The 17,290-nt window shown below is 38.7% G+C and overlaps 1 protein-coding gene and 1 pseudogene across 2 annotated transcripts; one reads left to right on the plus strand and one right to left on the minus strand.

Moving 5' to 3' along the window:
* Nucleotides 1-1,709: 1,709 nt before the first annotated feature.
* Nucleotides 1,710-6,278, minus strand: LOC103420849 (WD repeat-containing protein DWA2-like). 2 transcript variants are annotated; one of them, XM_008358891.4, is made up of 13 exons: nucleotides 6,066-6,278; nucleotides 5,889-5,972; nucleotides 5,669-5,801; nucleotides 5,283-5,394; nucleotides 4,705-4,804; nucleotides 4,224-4,351; nucleotides 3,855-3,924; nucleotides 3,373-3,461; nucleotides 3,154-3,199; nucleotides 2,976-3,043; nucleotides 2,653-2,726; nucleotides 2,517-2,575; nucleotides 1,710-2,251 (listed from the first exon to the last, which is right to left on the minus strand). In XM_008358891.4, the coding sequence occupies exons 1-13, from the start codon at nucleotides 6,108-6,110 to the stop codon at nucleotides 2,210-2,212; spliced, it is 1,050 nt and encodes a 349-aa protein (XP_008357113.1). In that variant the 5' UTR covers nucleotides 6,111-6,278; the 3' UTR covers nucleotides 1,710-2,209. The 2 variants fall into 2 exon arrangements, with proteins under 2 accessions (XP_008357113.1, XP_070670256.1); XM_070814155.1 differs by having other exon boundaries at nucleotides 2,024-2,414; nucleotides 6,066-6,277.
* Nucleotides 6,279-9,680: 3,402 nt separating this feature from the next.
* On the plus strand, nucleotides 9,681-14,683 carry LOC103410441 (uncharacterized; annotated as a pseudogene).
* Nucleotides 14,684-17,290: the final 2,607 nt, after the last annotated feature.

Genomic DNA, 17,290 nt, shown 5'->3' on the forward strand with positions numbered 1-17,290 from the left:
AGGTAAAAGTGTTGAAATCGATACTAATAAATAAGTGCATTATTTCAGGTCAATTATTTATAGATTTTGTTAAGGAATTGGTTTAAAAAAAATAAAAAAAAATCTAGTTACTTTCATTTTCATATTTTCAGTCAATAATCAAAAATGGAGTTTTAACGAAAAGCACACGGTACTGTTCATTTTAATGAAAAACCACATTTTTACTCTAGTCAAACCTGATACTATTCACTTTACCTTTTATTTTGTCATTATCATTAAAACTCAAAATTTTCAAACACTTTTTATTAGTTTTTCTTAATCAATATGCACACTTAGAATCTTTTTTTTTTTTTTAATTATGCTTAATCGTTTTTCCGGATGAGTTTTGACGTCAGGCCAATTAGAGGAGATTGCCCGGTACTATATGATACAGTTTCAAACCCGAAAAGAAAAAGCACTAGGGTGGGAGTAGTACCTGCTCGGCTACTCCTAGTCTCTCTCCACTTGCCTAGGCAGAGGGCATGATCTGCTATTCCCAATTTCATGTCCGTCATCTGGTTGCTTGACACAACCACAAGGCAAATGGCAGCGTCTCTCCTGGTTCCGCCACGTGTCAGTACTTTGCGGCATGATGACATGGCCGAGGCACTTGTTGACCATGAGCTTCTCAATTGAAGTGCTAGCTTAAGCTTGCGGATAAACGATCATGCATTTGACGAAAAGAAGGATAACGTATCTTACGTGTAAAGCAGGACGTGGCAGGAGAGCCACGGTGTAACGATCCCCACGTGTCTCGCTGTTACAACAAGTGGGAAAATTTGGTCTCTTCGCTGCTGTTGGACGACGAGGAAACCAAACACATTTCTTTTTGGTGTCTGGATTGGATAAGCTGGGATGGTTTAAGAGGGAGGTGCTTAAAAAAAAAACACTCATGAAAAAAAGCTGTGAGGATTTTAGGTGTTTGATAAACTGAAAAAAAAAGGTTTATTTTGAAAGCTGCTGTAAAAATAAGCTGAAATCAAAGGAAAAAGCTGAAACTGCTATTTGCAGCTTTGAAAAACTGGTTTTTTTTCAAAGCACAGGTAGCTACAGTGCTCATTTAATGAAAAGACTCACTATCAGACTTTTTTTTCCTAAAATCACTTTTACAAAAAAGTTTACCAAACACTCTGCTGATTTATTTCATAGCCACTTATTCTCACAGCACAGCCTCTTATTCTTACAGCAACTTTTTTTCAAAGCACAGCAATACCAAATCAACCTTTAATGTCGTCACTCGATCAGGAAATTGAGGCGCCTACAAATCCATCTTTGTCAATTATCATGCCAAAACTACTTTTGACATTTGAAGTTTTGAACGCTACCACCCCCCCCCCCCCAAAAAAAAAAACCAAAACAAAAATCCACCTTTAGGGGTCTTGGATTTTATTGGGTAACAGAAGACATTTCCTTGTGTTCGTGTCTCTCATATTGCATGAGACGTCACGCAATGAGAGATGCAAATACTCCCCGCCATCCCCATTGTACATATCTAAGAAAATACGTGGGGCAAATTGATCACCAACCCCCCATCCGACTTGGAAAGGAACTAGTGGATCAATCTTTTACAAAAAAGACGCTGGTTGATAATAGAGTATATGCAGTGGTGTGGCAAAAGGAAGCGGATAAAGAAGAAAAACCGTGTGAAAGCAAGGAAGCAGTGGATAAATATACAAGTAGAGCAGCACAAATGTAAAATTTGAATTTCCATTGTTTAAGGAAAAAAAGGTCCACATCCTTCACATCCTTCAAACGAGAGATGATCAATCAAAATTAGTAACAGTCGCACATGTTAAACAGCCAATTATTCAAGTTAACATTCACATACTTGAAAGGGGGGAAATACAATGAGCTTATTTAACAAATACGAAACCAAAGAAAGATGAATTGTACTCAACACATGAATGAATGTCCATCGATATCACAACAGTACCCTTGCCTGTTCTGCGCTTCTGCTTTCGCAACACCCAAGTTTCTGCTAATGTTGGAATCGGAATTAAATCTATTTTGCCACTTGAGTTGTGTATTCACAGATCATAGTACACCCAAAAAAATTGAACTAGGACCTGATCTCTCAGAAGAGTATTTTGTGGTCTTCTTTTGTGATCTTTCAGAACACACGCAAACACTGATATCCAAAATCACACACCAAGTAGACCAATCATAATAACAGGGACCAGTGTGTCAAACCTTATTTCTTGGAGAGAAATGGCTTCACTGATTCTACAACTACCTGTTTGTCATGGAAAAGAAAGAATTTCGCATTTATTAGACAGAGTTGAATTGGTTAGTGTGCACACTTCTTCCAAAACACAGACAATACATGCCTGCGAAAGGATGAGGCATTTGATGCATATGCAAATTGCAGCCGAAGCAAGTTACAAAGGCATATGAAACTGGCATCATTTAACAGAACATATCATAAAATTCATGCTCTTACTGAAAAATAAATGAATGATTTGGAACAAATATATTTAATCGTTCCTAGTGGCTCTTACCCTTCCATCATAGGATAATGATGCGAAGATCCAAGGTTCACGAGAGCTCCAAGCAAGGCCTATAGTTTGAAGTAATAATAATTTAGTTTAAGATTACAATAAATCAATTATATGCCTCAGGAGTTGCCATAGTTACCATAAATACTGTCTTCATAATCACTGTAAGAATTGAGCAATGGATCAATCCGCCTTGTAGATGAGTCAACCAGGCTGACAAAACATGATAAGAACCATCAGTAAAATCAAAGAATGTAATTAGTCAACATAAAAATAAGGGGTGTGCTATCCACACACCCCATTTTACTTCTCACACACCCCTTGATAATTTCTATCCGTTGATCTTCTTCAATTCATCCGATCCGACGGCCGAAAATTAAAAAGGTGTGTGAGAAGTAAAATGGGGTGTGTGGATATCACACCCCAAAAATAATCTATGGAGTGTCAGGGCAAGTAAACTACCGCCCAGACTCATCATCGCTAGGTGGAGAAGCAAACCACAGGTTGACAGCTGAGTCTGTGCCAGAACTCTGCAATAGAATACTTTTATCAGAAAGTGTTCAATTGACTAAAACATGTAAAACCTTGTAGTGTGTGTGTGGGAGAGGGAGAGAGAGAGAGAGAGAGAGAGAGCGCAAACCAAAATCAGCCCATCGTACTCAGGGTTATACAGGACAGCCCATGTCCTGAAAATATTTCAAGAGGTAACAATCAGACAATTAAAGTCTGCAATTATTGACACTTCTTCGACACAAGTATGAACATCCCAAAAATGCTGAAACATACACCAATACACAAAGGATCATCAGGCAAAACATGGCTGAAGGGACCGAAATGTAACGGTACACAAAAAATTTACCAGTGTGTGTGTCCTGGAAGCTCCTGGATAGGCACCTTTGGCTTCCTAAGATCCCATATGCGTATACCAGATTCATCTTCTGCAGTTATCTGTAAAAGTGTTCACAAGGACATTTTTACTCTAAAAAGTCACTCCTCGTACTATTCACTTACAACACTATTTTGTCCTTTTGATTAAAACTCAAAAGTTTTCAAGCCCTTTTCATTAGTTTTCTTTTTCTTTTTTTCCAGTGAAATGCTCTAATGTATTTTGAAAGTAGACAGATTTCTTGTGAGTTGAGAATAGTGTTACTCAATTTCTATGCAAAACAATAGGCTAATCCTTGTCTGTGTGTCAGTGCATGTGTTGAAACATGCAAGTTATGTGAACATCTTTCAAGTTCTCAAATTTAGAATTGGTTGAGATAATAATTGAAGAGAATGAATTAAATATAGACATGAATGAAACAAGCACACTCAGAGGGGAAAAAGCTACACTCTTACAAGGACATGTTTCTTCTTGGGATTATAATCAACATTGCGAACATGAGCATGCTCGATAGAATTTGTCTTCCTGCAGATAAACGGAAACTATTATTGATCAAGAAGGGATACTGACCACAAAAACCTCAAACAAGTAACAGTCCCTAAAATAGTTCTGTTCATTCTTGGTTGATAATAAATATAATCTGCAAAATGACAAGCCAGTCCATATAGTAGTACAGCAATACCCTGGTAGCCATCCCTAGGCAACCCTTCATGTGAACTATCAAACCTGAATCTATGCTTCACACGAGAATTTGAATAATTAAGTTTGAAAATCTATGTTGGCCCTGTTTAACAAATAAAAACAATGCCAGTGTTAATACATACTTCATTGTTCGTAAATCCCAAAATTGGATGGATGATTCACAAGTCGCTGCAACAGCATTCATATCATGCGGATCCCATGCACCACCAGACAAGTAGTGCATCACACCAGCTGACTCCTGTGATTGTACCTGGACTCGGCGAAACGACCTAAATAAGAACAGTCTGAAATTCAAAGTGATAATCCATTGACTTCTAAACCTTTTAAGATCTTGAAAGGCCAATAGTTTTATTATGGTAACAAGATTGAATACAAAAAATACGCAAGAGAGAGAAGACAATTTCGTTGTCTTTTCCTTCCTCCCCGACAATAACCTTTTCTTTTTCTTTGGTTCATGCATGAGTACATTTTGATGAAGTAGGAAACCATAATAATTTAAATCTTGTAAAGAGATAGAACTCTGGTTACTTCCATAAACATGTACTACATATGCGGATGATTGACAAGAAATCTCTAAAGGAATTTCATCAAAAAAAAAAATACCCGAGCAGCTTTTTTGGATAAATCTAAGCTCCACAAGGACAGATTTTCTTCATCAATGCTGATCACCTTATCATGCCTTCCCGATGGCCACCAAAGAATGCTGTTCAATTGTATTCACATTACATAGGAGAGTCAAAGAACAACATGGGAAGAAACAATGAGTCCAACATATAATACAAAGTTCATACCAAACCACATATCAAAACAAATAACACGAAATTAAACTCGAGTTACATTCCACAAGAAATTTATAGCAAATTAACACCTGTTACAAGAATATAACCACAAGAGTACACCAAATAGTCCTCCACAAACTTACATGAGCCAGGAACATTAGACGAGCAACTTCCTTCTAAGCATAAGATAATGATTCCTTAAATTTAATTACTATAGGTAATAATTTATAGTTCTAAATTCTTTTCCTGTTATGATATAAATCTTCCTATTTTATTCAAACAAAAGAGAAAACAGCAGAAAGGAAAAAAATGATTGGAAAGACGAAAGATAAATCGAAATTTATAAAACATAATTAGGCAACTAAATGATGCCGAGAGAAAGAGCAGGGTAAACATACTGACCATTTGATCTTGCCAACTTGTGAGTCAAGGGAGGTAATTCTTTCCAACTGAGGGGAATTCAATTCACCGTATAGCTCAGGGATCTGCCATATTGCTGCTCCGTATGACTCACCTTCAAGCACATTGAACTTTATAAAAACACTACGAATGTCTGCGACATACTGGACTTGCAGAGAATTGAAAGCAAAAAAACAAATATAGAAGCAAGATAAAATAAAAGAAATGTATAATTACCATTATTAGCTTAAAACTTAAAGAGAATTAGGAAAGATAAAAAAGTAAAAGCATCCAATGAACAGTGAGAATATGTGATCAAAGCATTGTTCAACGGTATCATATCAGGGGATTTTGAAATAATCAGAAAAAGAAAATAGAAAAGCAATTACCAGTGGAGTAAACAGTAGAGAAGATGCGTTGGTCGAAGGGACAGGAAGCAAGATCCCAGATCTCGTTGGGGTGAGAAAACAAACCCTCGCACACGAGTTCGGTTCCATCGGAAGAGAGCCGAATCAAATGCACCTACTCAATTCAACATTTCAATTCGATTATTCAGATCCACTGGTTTTATTTGAAAGAATTTGACGAGGGGGAGGAAGGCAGGCAAACCTCGTTTTCTTCTTTGAGACTGAGAGTGCCAGTGATGAAGCTAGTATGATCTGTGTCAGCTTTAACATCTGATATACATCTAGCCTGGCCGATTGTTCGAATGGGAATCGGAATCGGAATCATTAGGGTTTGTGAATTTGGGGGAAAATAGAGTAAAAGTAGGGAAATGCGAATCACCTGGTATTTCAGACCATATCCGATGCCCGACGATCCTCCTTGCATTGCGATTTACTGCTCCACTGCCTGAAACTGAAACTACGATCTTTGCTTTGCGGACTGCAACCACTTGTTGCATACAACCCCCGTCCTCACCTCGCTCGACCTTCGATTCTTTTTCTCATTCCATTTTCGTTTCTGGGTTAATGTCGTAAAACGCGCCGTACAGGCCCACTTAAAAATGTTGAGAATATTAAATCCCAAACAAAAAGATTATTAACATGAGTAGTTCCAACTTTCAATCAAAAAAATTATAAAATTTTAACGAAACATTTTTGGTACTGTTTATTTTTAACGAAAATAAAAATTTTCTTTTAAAAAGTCGATTCTGATACTATTCACTTACAACACATTTTTATCATTTCAATTAAAACTCAAAGTTTTCAAGTTATTTTCATTAGTTTTCCTAAAAAATTATTAACATGATAATTGTTTTTTCTCTAATCAAATTTCACACTTTTGTTTATTTCTTATTTTTTAAATGATAAATACAAAATGAGAAGAATGCACCGAGACAAAAATTTAATGCAAAAGTCTCGTTCGCATTTATAATCAAGTCTCAACATTTTTCACTACCAGAGCTTGAAGAGGATCATTTTCACTCACAAGAGTGAACAATGAGAACTACATGGCACAAGAGACACTTACACAACTTAAAATGCTAAGATGTTATAAAAACATCCCAAGCAAATCACGTATGTATAAATTCTCACACATAAAAATATATGATTATCTTAGAATACTGTATAAATATTCTAAAATTAGGGCATATGTGCTTACAAGAAATAGAATCTTGCATTGATTAGAAGTATCTCACTCAACTTTTTCCTACGTATATTTACAATATAAATTTTTTATTGAGATCCATAATCAAATATCCAAAAATTAAGAATAAACTCCAATATAATGATAAATTGATCTTATTCTATTTTCTTACTTGTATATTTTAAGCTATGGGAATTTTATAAGCTAATCCCATTCCGATACTTTTATTTTTCTCATTTATGTTAACTAAACATGCCCTTATAAGTAAAAGTTTTCAAAACCGGAAAAGTCTAGCACTAAGATCATCTCCAACCTCTGGGAATAAAACTTAAAAATTTAAGCCATAAAATTTTAAGCCATAATCCAAAAATTGTTTTTCTCCTCTAATGGTTGTGGCTTAATTTTAGCCAAAAATTATTAAATAATGATTTTAGCCTAATTAAATTTTGATAAATAATTAAAAATCATACAAATACATAGGCATTTACAAAGTTTTAAGTGAAATTTGATTTAAATTATTTTTTTTAAATTATTTTAGGCATGATTTAATTTTGAGCCGTCAAATCTTTTTTTTTTTTACCGTTAGATTTAATCTCATAGGATCACATTTGAAATATGACATTTTGGTGGGTCGAGAATAATTTAAGTCAAGCTTAATTTCTGGAGGGGGGAGGGGGAAATCTAGCCTAAAAATATATTTTGTTTCCCATGCTTATTTTAGTCCACCAGTTGGAGATGGTTTGGAGGGGTTTAAAGGGGTGTGGTCAATTTGGATTTCAGATGATTTTAAAAGACCTTTTTGAAGTAACAGATTTCAGAGTATTTTAATAGATTTTACAATTCTATATAAATTTTTGCATATTTGTATGAATTTTTATTATAGATTTCTATGAATTTGATAGGATTTGTTAACATTACCAAACCAGTATAAACATGATAATCAATCATTTGACTTATGTATCTGGCTGTTTGGTGCTAAAGAAAGGTGATTCGTGGGCTAGTGACTCTAGTGTTCCTCCTCTTAATATTGAGGTGTTCCTTACTCCTTAGTCATAGGTGAGTGAATGACCTTCTTGTTACCGAGTGGCATAATCTCAGAGGTCACTTGAATTTCATCATCATCCGAAGCCATGCTGTTTAGTGGGAGCAATGTGTCAAATACTTGCTTTGAGAACAATGGTGCGGAAGTTGTTGGAGCAAAGGGGACTCATTACGCAATGGTGTTGGTATTAATAAAGGGGTGCAATGTGATTTAATTGATAGACTTGTGTGGACTTTTTTAAAATTATAATCGACTACTCATGGAGTTAGATGTATTATTTAGAATCTTCTTAAATCCTAATTTGATTACACAATGATTTCAAAGTCTTTTAAAATCCTAATTGACTACATCCGAGATTTTAAAATCTTTTAAAATGACTATATCCCTAAAACTTATATTTCATGAATTGGAGATGGTCTGAAAAAAGCAGAGGCAAAAGCCCATAACCAAACAAGGGACGAATAGGATCAACTAACCAACCAAACAAAGATCAAGACAAGAAAAACATGAACCAAACCTACACAAGACGGCTCGACCAAGTAATAAGAGCAATTTCACCCCTAAAAAATAAGCTCTCCCAATGTCTATTAATCTATCCAAATGAATAGTACTTGACTGCAATGAATAGTATTTTACCAAGTGCATCTCCACCCCTAAAAAATAAGCTGGCCCAGAGTCTAGTATATCGAATTAAAATATTTTTTTATATTATAAAATAATAAAAAATAATTTTTTTTTTTAATTTTGGATAGAATTTTTAACCAATATTGTCACGTCACGTGTCATTTTTCGAAAGTACATTTTTTCTTGAAGATGGTTAGGTATATATATATATATAATTGTTATTTTTTTTGTGTTTTTAAACAATTTTTATAATTTTTTACTAAATTAATTAATCTGGACGGTTGAATTTCAAAAATGTTGAAATCCAACATCCCAAAAGTGGACACGTGGCCCACGGTGAGAGTCTGACATTTTTTTATTAAAGGCTTGAACGCGCGCCCATGCGCCAGCCGCAAAAAAAGACTCAGCCGTAGCTGACATCAAATAGGCCGGATCCTCACTTAGTCCATTATGGGTTGGCCTAGAGACTAGAGTGGACTTTAGGCCGGTCTATTTGGGGGGGGGGGGTGGAGTGGGTTTTTAGGTGAAACCTGGCTTCTCTGCCCTCCCACTTCCCATACACTCTCATCTATTCCTATTTGTGCGGTCACGGTTAAGTCACGTCAACATTTTAAATTACTATTGTTTTTTGTCTTATTATCCCTATAAAAAAAATCAATATAAAATGTTGATGTGGCTTAATCGTGACCGCACAAAATAGAAGGGGATGAGAATGCATGCGAAGTGGGAGGGCAGAGAAGCGGGATCCTTTTAGGTGCCAACCTATTTTTTTAGACTTTGGGCCAACCTAAAAGAGTGGGCTGGTGTTGCTCTAAGTCAACAAGAGCCTGCAGGTACCAGAGCAGATATTGAAAGAAAACCCAAGTGGAAAAGCTTGCTTCTTCCATCTACCATCTACACTGAATACAAATTGTCAAACCGTTTTGCTTAATAATCCTCCTCCTAAATCCTAATCTATACAAATTGTCAAACCGTTTTGCTTAATAATCCTCCTCCTAAATCCTAATCTAATTAATAATACTCGCCCTTTAAACCTAAATACGTCCTCACACACATTAAAAGTCTTTGCCATCTTCCTTCCTCCGCGGACCATACCTAAAAACAAAGTTAGAAAAGGAAACGGAAAAAGAAAAGGAAACCATTTATCAAAATCAAACGAGAGAGAAAGAAAAAAAGAAGTAAACGCAAAGTCACCACCCACCCCATCTCATCCCGTCCCAATTTCAATTTCCTGAGGCTGAGGGCACTATTTGGATTTGGATCCAAGCTCCAACATCATCAGCAACAGATATCTAATCAAATGAGATGGTGAAGTGGAGAATCCTCCTCCTCGAAAACAGGATGACCGTTTATTTTGCCAGATGGTTTTCCGATCTCAATTGGCGCATGCTTCTCTTACTCATCCTTACCATCTCTCTAATACTCTTCCTGTCATTCTCATCTTTCTTTCTTTTTTCTCTCCCACCAACATCCCTTTTGCTCTCATCCGATCCTTCTTTCGCGACGGTCGCGCCTTCCAGTTCCTGGTGCCACCCAACAACTTCAATTCAACTCCAATTGCTTCGCCTACTTCTTCACCAACGGCAACGGGGACCTAAAATAAAAATCGGACCCAGTCATTGAACAAGAAGGAGGATGATGAATTGGGTCACTCCAGAATCGCCATCTGCTTGGTTGGTGGGGCCCGAAAGTTCGAGCTCACGGGGCCGTCCATCCTCGACAAGATTCTCAACAAATATCTCAATTCCGATCTTTTCTTGCACAGTCCTGTTAACCCCAACGCCTTCAAGTTCTCGCTCCTCAAGTCGGCTCCAAGGATCGCCGCTGTCAAAATCTTCCACCCCAAAAGGATACCCGAGACCGAGTGCTAACCGCCAACAACTCGCCCAATGGCATCCAGGTTCCTCTTTCTTTCTCAATTCCTGATTCTGTTTTCATTTTTTTGTTATTTTAATTTTTTTAAATAAACATTATATTAATTATATTTCAGTTTTACGATATTATGGAATGGTCGGATTGAATTAATTTGGTTCGTTAACCATAAATGAAGAAGATAAAGGGAGCGTGGCTAATCGTTGTATCGTATCGTCTTGCTCCTTCTGTCAATGGAAAATCCTTGGGAAGAATAACGTGTTTACAACAATTAGTTCTTCCTGCTGCCATTTTTGTTATGTGTTTGTCATTTTCAATTAATTTGGTATGAGCTACGTGCGTACACCTACTAATTAGTAATTAAATTGTTTTAGGAGAGAGAAAATCAAAATGCATTCGTAAAATACAAGGTAGGAGGACTAAGAGGCAGTACAAATAACTCAGACACGTGTCATAGTCCTTTGGCTTCCTCGGTTGAAAATGACTTTTTGTCATAGGTTATGTTTGACTTAAAATCTTTTGGTCCCTCAGTTTGAGATGATAAGAAATATGGTCTAGCACTGTTTATTAAAATATTAATTTCTAGGAGTTCACATATACAAGTTGTACCATTCGTCTTCTAGTTGGTGGAACGAATGGTGAGATGATTTCATCACTTGGCTGGTGGTACGAAAGAGAGTACGGGTAACACATTTCATCACCTGGTTGGTGGCATGAAGGAAATTACGGGTTGTACATTTTATCACCTGGTTGGTGGCATAAAGATGAGTTTCTTCTTCACCTGGTTGGTGATAAGATTGGCAAGTTGCCAAATAATATTAGAGTACTGGTTGTACAATTCATCACCTGGTTGGTGGCACGAAAGTAATTTCCTTCTTCACCTGGTTGGTGATAAGAGCGGCAAGTTGCCAAATAATATTAGAGTACGGGTTGTACATTTCATCACCTGGTTGGTGGCACAGAGTTCCTTTGTCACCTAGTTGGTAAGAATAAGGGCAAGGTGCCGAGGCACATTGTAGCAAGTGTTGAATGACACAAAGTATGTTGAACCCTTTCGAAGCACAATTGGTTTATGTATGGATGTGTTGGGATGTATGATGTTTATGTATGAATGTGTTGGAATGTATGATGTTTATGTTGACTGACATGAGTGATGTTTATGAATGTTTTGCTATGCTTGAAGGGATCCATGCTTTCGATAGGTTTGGAAGATGTGTTGAGTGACAAACAGTTTCCTTAGTTCTTCAAATGAGTATACTGTCTCGGGTGGAAGACGACAATACCAGTTTAGAGCTCCGTCAGAGAGGGTGGAAGAGAAGAGAAGACATCGCTCTTCGTCGGTGTGCATCTGATATGCCATGGTGGACTCAAAGAGGTTAAGGTGTTCAATCAGGTCATCTCTTCCAGTATAGAGTTGTAAACCAAGTTTTTGTTGTCTTCACCTGAATGGGGTGTCGATGATCCTCCTTGTGAGAGGGCCATGCCTGAGTTGGTTCCAGTCAAGTATCTCGCCCTGACGTTCGACCTTCAACTTGTTTACTTCCTCAATGAGCTGTAGGACAATGGGGTCCTGAGTGGAGTCATGTACCACTGGAATTTTCTTCCGTAAGTCTCCATCGTTTCTCAGAAGTAAGAAAGTTTGAGTAGGAGCGTGTGATTTTTCCTTGGACTCGCCGTACTGACTTCTAGGGTGAGTCTGTCGGAATACCTCCGAGTCCTCTGTACCTTCATGTTCCTCTGGGACCTGTCGTTCTTTCCTTAAATGGGCAGCTGGCCTAGGTCGTGGAAGGGGACCAAGTCTTTCAGAAACCCTTGGGTCATTGATCTTCGAGCTTATATAGAAAGGATTCTCTCGACGTTGTTTTAGGAAGTCTCGGTAGTCACGATAAACGGCTTTCAATCCTTCCAACCCTTCTGCAAAGAGGTGTCTTCCTCCACTTCTCCTGCTTTGGGTCGAAGCAACTGGGTTGAGAGAAGTCTCATGTTGATCAATGTTTTGATGATTAGCTCACTCCTCATCAAGGATACCCATGTCGAAGGAAGGTGACCCTCCATGTTAGGTTACCTTCGCGTGTTTAAGTACGCTTAGTTTCGTGGAACGTCTTGAAAAGCTTCTCATATTGTTCTTGGAGGATCTCATTCTTTATTGCTATCTTATTGTTCTGAGCCTCCAGCTCCTCGACTTTAGCTTGAATAGCAGCTTCTTTCCTTCCTTCTTTCGTTGCTTCATCCTAGGTGCAAGATGGGTGTCATTCTGTGTGTCGTGGCTTCATTCGCTCCCCATATTGGAGAGGGATGCCTGATCAAAAGAGAGTGTACGAATGGTGGAAACCAGCTTGACAAAGCTGAAAAGAGTGGGAATAAGTGTCGTTCCCACAAACAGCGCCAAATGTTGATGCACAAAATCAATGAGGAGTTTGGTACAACAAAAAGTGTCAAGTTTGTGACATTCGCTAGATTGCTCCGGTCACTAGTGTGGATAAATATGTAAATGGATAGAGACAGGGAAGCAAACATAATATATACGTGGTTCACCTATATTGGCTACGTTCACGGAATAGAGAAGTTCTCATTAATTATGAAGGGCTTACACAAGTACATAGGTTCAAGCTCTCCTTTAGTGAGTACTAATGAATGATTTAGTACAAATGACATTAGGAAATATTGTGGGAGAATGATCTTTTTTTATATAAGAGAATTTCTAGCTTTGTTCTGACATTGACACGTGTCGTGTTGTGATTGGCTTTTGATGTTGACACGTGTCGCGCTATAATTGGCTTCTGATGTTGACACGTGTCGCGCTGTGATTGGCCTCCTGGTTGGAGGGAAACTTTTATGGATCCTTGACGGTATAACGTTGACCGGTGCTCAGTAGTTTCGGGATTGGTCAAATATGGTACAAACAGAAGTCATTTGACCCTCATTTGGTTAGAGATGATTTTATTTGAGCTCTTTCAGCCAGCTGAGCTGATCCACCAGTATATGAATAATAATAATAATAATAATAATAATAATAATAATAAATAATAAATAATAAATCATTTGTAGAGTAATATTCTTGAATTAACTTTTTAATCTTTTTAACAAACATTATTATATACATTAATGGGGAGGGATAGTCTTAGTCTTATAATGGACTAGTAATAATATAGTTCAAACTCACATTTGACAATAATTCAACCTTAGACCTCTCACTTACACGTGAATATGAATATCACTACACCGTAGTACTAAGAACTTAAATTTTGGTGGATAAATAAAAACTTGTCATGTTGTTCTGGTATTGTATTTTGTTGGATAAATAAAATGTGGAACTCGGTGTTAATTTCATAAAATTTAAAATGAATTAAATGTAATATGCAGGGTCTCTTGCAATATTTCAACCTGGTGGAAGGCTGCCTAACTATGATCCGAGCTTACCAAAAACAGAACAACTTCACCTACGATTGGATTGTCCGAACCCGCGTTGACGGTTACTGGAACGCCCCCCTCCACCCCAAGTACTTCGTGCCCGGTCAGTACCTGGTCCCACCAGGCTCCAGCTACGGCGGACTCAACGACCGCTTTGGAGTTGGCGACCTCAACACCTCCACTGTCGCCCTCTCGCGCCTCTCCCTCCTTCCCCAGCTCGACGCAGCCGGATTCCACCAACTAAACTCCGAAACCGCCTTCAAGGCCCAACTCACCATCCAAGGGGTACCTTACGTCACTAAACGACTCCCCTTTTGTATTGTAACAGACCGCAAGTACGAGTTCCCGCCACACCGCTTTGGAGTGCCGGTGGCGTCCTTGTCAAGCCCAGGGCCATTGAGCGGGGCCAAGTGCAGGCCTTGCACGCCCGTATGCCAAGGCCCGTGCGTGGCCGACGTGATGCAGTCTCTCTACAAAGGGTGGAGCTGGACCCACTGGGCAAACGGCACCCTTGAGCTCTGCGATGCCCATGACGCTTGGGAAAAGGATTGGGAGATCAAATTTGACCGAGTTGCTGGGAAGAAACTGGCTGCCGAGAGAAAGCGAGTTGCAGGCATGACGACAGAGCAATGCATTCATGATTTCAACCAAATGAAGAAGCGAACTGCCAACTGGGACGCACCCCCGGCAGAACAGATTTGTAGCCACTGAACAAAAACAAATATAGAGCGACAACGATATGGGAAAGAAATATAGTGTGGAAGAGAGTGATTTTGGATTCGTACATTCTCTTGATTTAATCATATAGAATGTCTTTTTATAAAAGGAAATTAATCAACACAACCCACAGGCTTTACAGCTCTAACTATACTATAACTTCGGCCTATAACAACAACGTATGGATGACAGTCTTCACAATTTTGTATGAATGCCGTGTCCGGACTTCACGAGGACATGCACCGTGGCCTTCCATGACTCTCCATATAGCCTTGTCTAAGAGGCCTGGGATGCCATAAAGAAGGTAGACCTGTTACAATTAAAGATTGAAAAATTGCTTTTTATCCGGTCCAAAACTGAGAGCATTGTTAGGAATGTCGGTACTACAAGATAGAGAATGCACAAGGTAAAGTAGAAAATGGACGCCAAGAATTTATGTGGTTCGGCAATTTATGCCTACGTCCACCAAACAAGGATCAATCTTCACTATATGAAAAAGATGAATACAACAAGAGTAGTCTTACCAAGCCAAAGACAAGGCTTGATGGATACAAGAAAGTATAACACACACTTTCTATCACTCTAAACTTCACTCACACAATGTGTAGTGGAACACTCTCACTCTCACTCTTGGAGTGGAACTCTAGCTTTGGACTTGATCCTTTGCTACTCACTCTTGGTTCTCAATTGGTTACATCACACCCATATTTATAGGTGAGGGCTTGGCATTCTACTAGTTTCTAGTTCCTTCTTCAAACCTCTAGTATAGAAAAATCTAGACTAGCCACATACTTGTAGCTTCTAGATCTTTCCATTTGCAACCAAGGAAGCTAGTACTCTCTAGCTTCTTCCATCAACTTAATAACATGCTAGAATTGTCTAGCAAGCTCCAGCCTCATCTCTTGCTTACTAGAATAATCTAGAACATTGATCATGGGCTGGACCATATACCAACAATCTCCCCCTCCAGTCCATGAGGGAGGAATTCCGATCATGACTCCAAGTTACCTGGAGTTCATCCCAGCAGCCTTAATGCAAAATTCCAACTTTGATTTTGTGACTACCTTTGTCAACATGTCTGAAGAATTATTATCGGTATGAATCTTCTTCAGCTGTAGCAACTTGTTCTCGATAGCGTCTCTAATCCAGTGATAACGAATATCAATGTGCTTAGTGCGTGAATGATATGTAGTGTTCTTGCTCAAGTCCAGAGCACTCTGACTATCACAATAAATGCCATAATCACTTTGCTTCAAACCCAACTCTTGGAGAAACTGCTTCAGCCACAACAACTCCTTGCATGCTTCTGTAGCGGCTATGTATTCAGCCTCGGTTGTGGACAAAGCAACACACTTTTGCAACTTGGATTGCCAAGACACGGCTCCCCCGGCAAAAGTGAACAAGTACCCAGATGTAGATTTTCTACCATCCAGGTCACCTCCCATGTCAGCATCTGTAAATCCTTCCAAGATTGGTTTGGAACCGCCAAAGCACAAGCACATCTTAGAAGTCCCCTTCAAATATCTGAGAATCCACTTAACGACTTCCCAGTGGTCCTTCCCTGGATTAGAGAGAAACCTGCTCACCACACCTACTGCATGAGCAATATCTGGTCGTGTGCACACCATTGCATACATGATACTTCCTACTGCTGAAGAGTAGGGAACAACTGCCATTTTCTCCTTTTCTTCATATGTTTTTGGACACGACTCTTTGCTTAACTTGATATGATTGGCTAAAGGTGAGCTTACCGGTTTGGCTGCTTTCATGTTGAACCTTTCAAGCACCCGTTCAACATACTTTTCTTGTGACAGCCACAACTTCTTGGATTTTCTGTCACGAATTATCTCCATGCCCAAAATCTGCTTGGCTGGCCCTAAGTCCTTCATGTCAAAGGACTTAGATAACTCTTCTTTGAGCTTTTTAATCATAGAAGCATCTTGTCCGACAATCAACATGTCATCAACATAAAGCAATAAGATGATGAATGTACCTCCAGAAAATTGTTTGATATAGACACAAGAGTCAGCATGAGTTCTCTTGTACCCATTACTCACCATGAATGAGTTGAACTTCTTATTCCACTGTCTCGGAGCCTGCTTAAGACCATATAAACTTTTCTTGAGCTTGCACACCAAATTTTCTTTACCTTTGACTTCAAAGCCTTTGGGTTGCTCCATGTATATCTCCTCTTCTAAATTGCCGTGGAGAAATGCAGTTTTAACATCTAACTGCTCGAGCTCAAGATCCATGCTTGCTGCCATACCAAGGATAACTCGAATGGAAGTCATCTTCACCACCGGTGAGAAAATCTCATCAAAGTCAACTCCTTTCTTTTGACCAAAACCTTTGACAACCAAACGAGCCTTGTACCTTGTCATGTTGTCGTCTCTTTTCAATTTGAACACCCACTTGTTTTTCAATGCTTTCCTGCCCTTTGGAAGCTCCACCAGCTCATAGGTATCATTCTTTGATAAGGAATCCATCTCCGACTCCATTGCCTTCATCCATTTGTCACTGTCGTTATGAGCTCTGGCCTCCTCATATGTTTCGGGCTCTCCATAATTAGTCAACATGATATACTCTGATGAAGAATACTTGGTAGACGGTCTTCGACTTCTGATGGATCTTCTGACCTGATCTTCATTCTCTTGTAGGGCTGGAGGCTCCCCCTGATTGGGTTCTCCTTGAATATGCTCTTCTTGACTAGGCTCCCCCTGATCAGCAATCTCATGGTTTGGCACATCTTGATCAG

Source organism: Malus domestica, chromosome 15 (assembly GCF_042453785.1).
Source record: "Malus domestica chromosome 15, GDT2T_hap1".
NCBI lineage: Eukaryota > Viridiplantae > Streptophyta > Magnoliopsida > Rosales > Rosaceae > Malus > Malus domestica.

Excerpts from the sequence above, each read along its gene's own strand:
- LOC103420849 (XM_008358891.4), bottom strand. The coding sequence starts at position 6,110 with ATGCAAGGAGGATCGTCGGGCATCGGATATGGTCTGAAATACCAG. Across the intron at positions 5,802-5,888 it reads GTCTCAAAGAAGAAAACGAG|GTGCATTTGATTCGGCTCTC; the intron begins GTTTGCCTGCCT and ends TGAATTGAGTAG. Across the intron at positions 2,252-2,516 it reads CATTATCCTATGATGGAAGG|GTAGTTGTAGAATCAGTGAA; the intron begins GTAAGAGCCACT and ends CATGACAAACAG.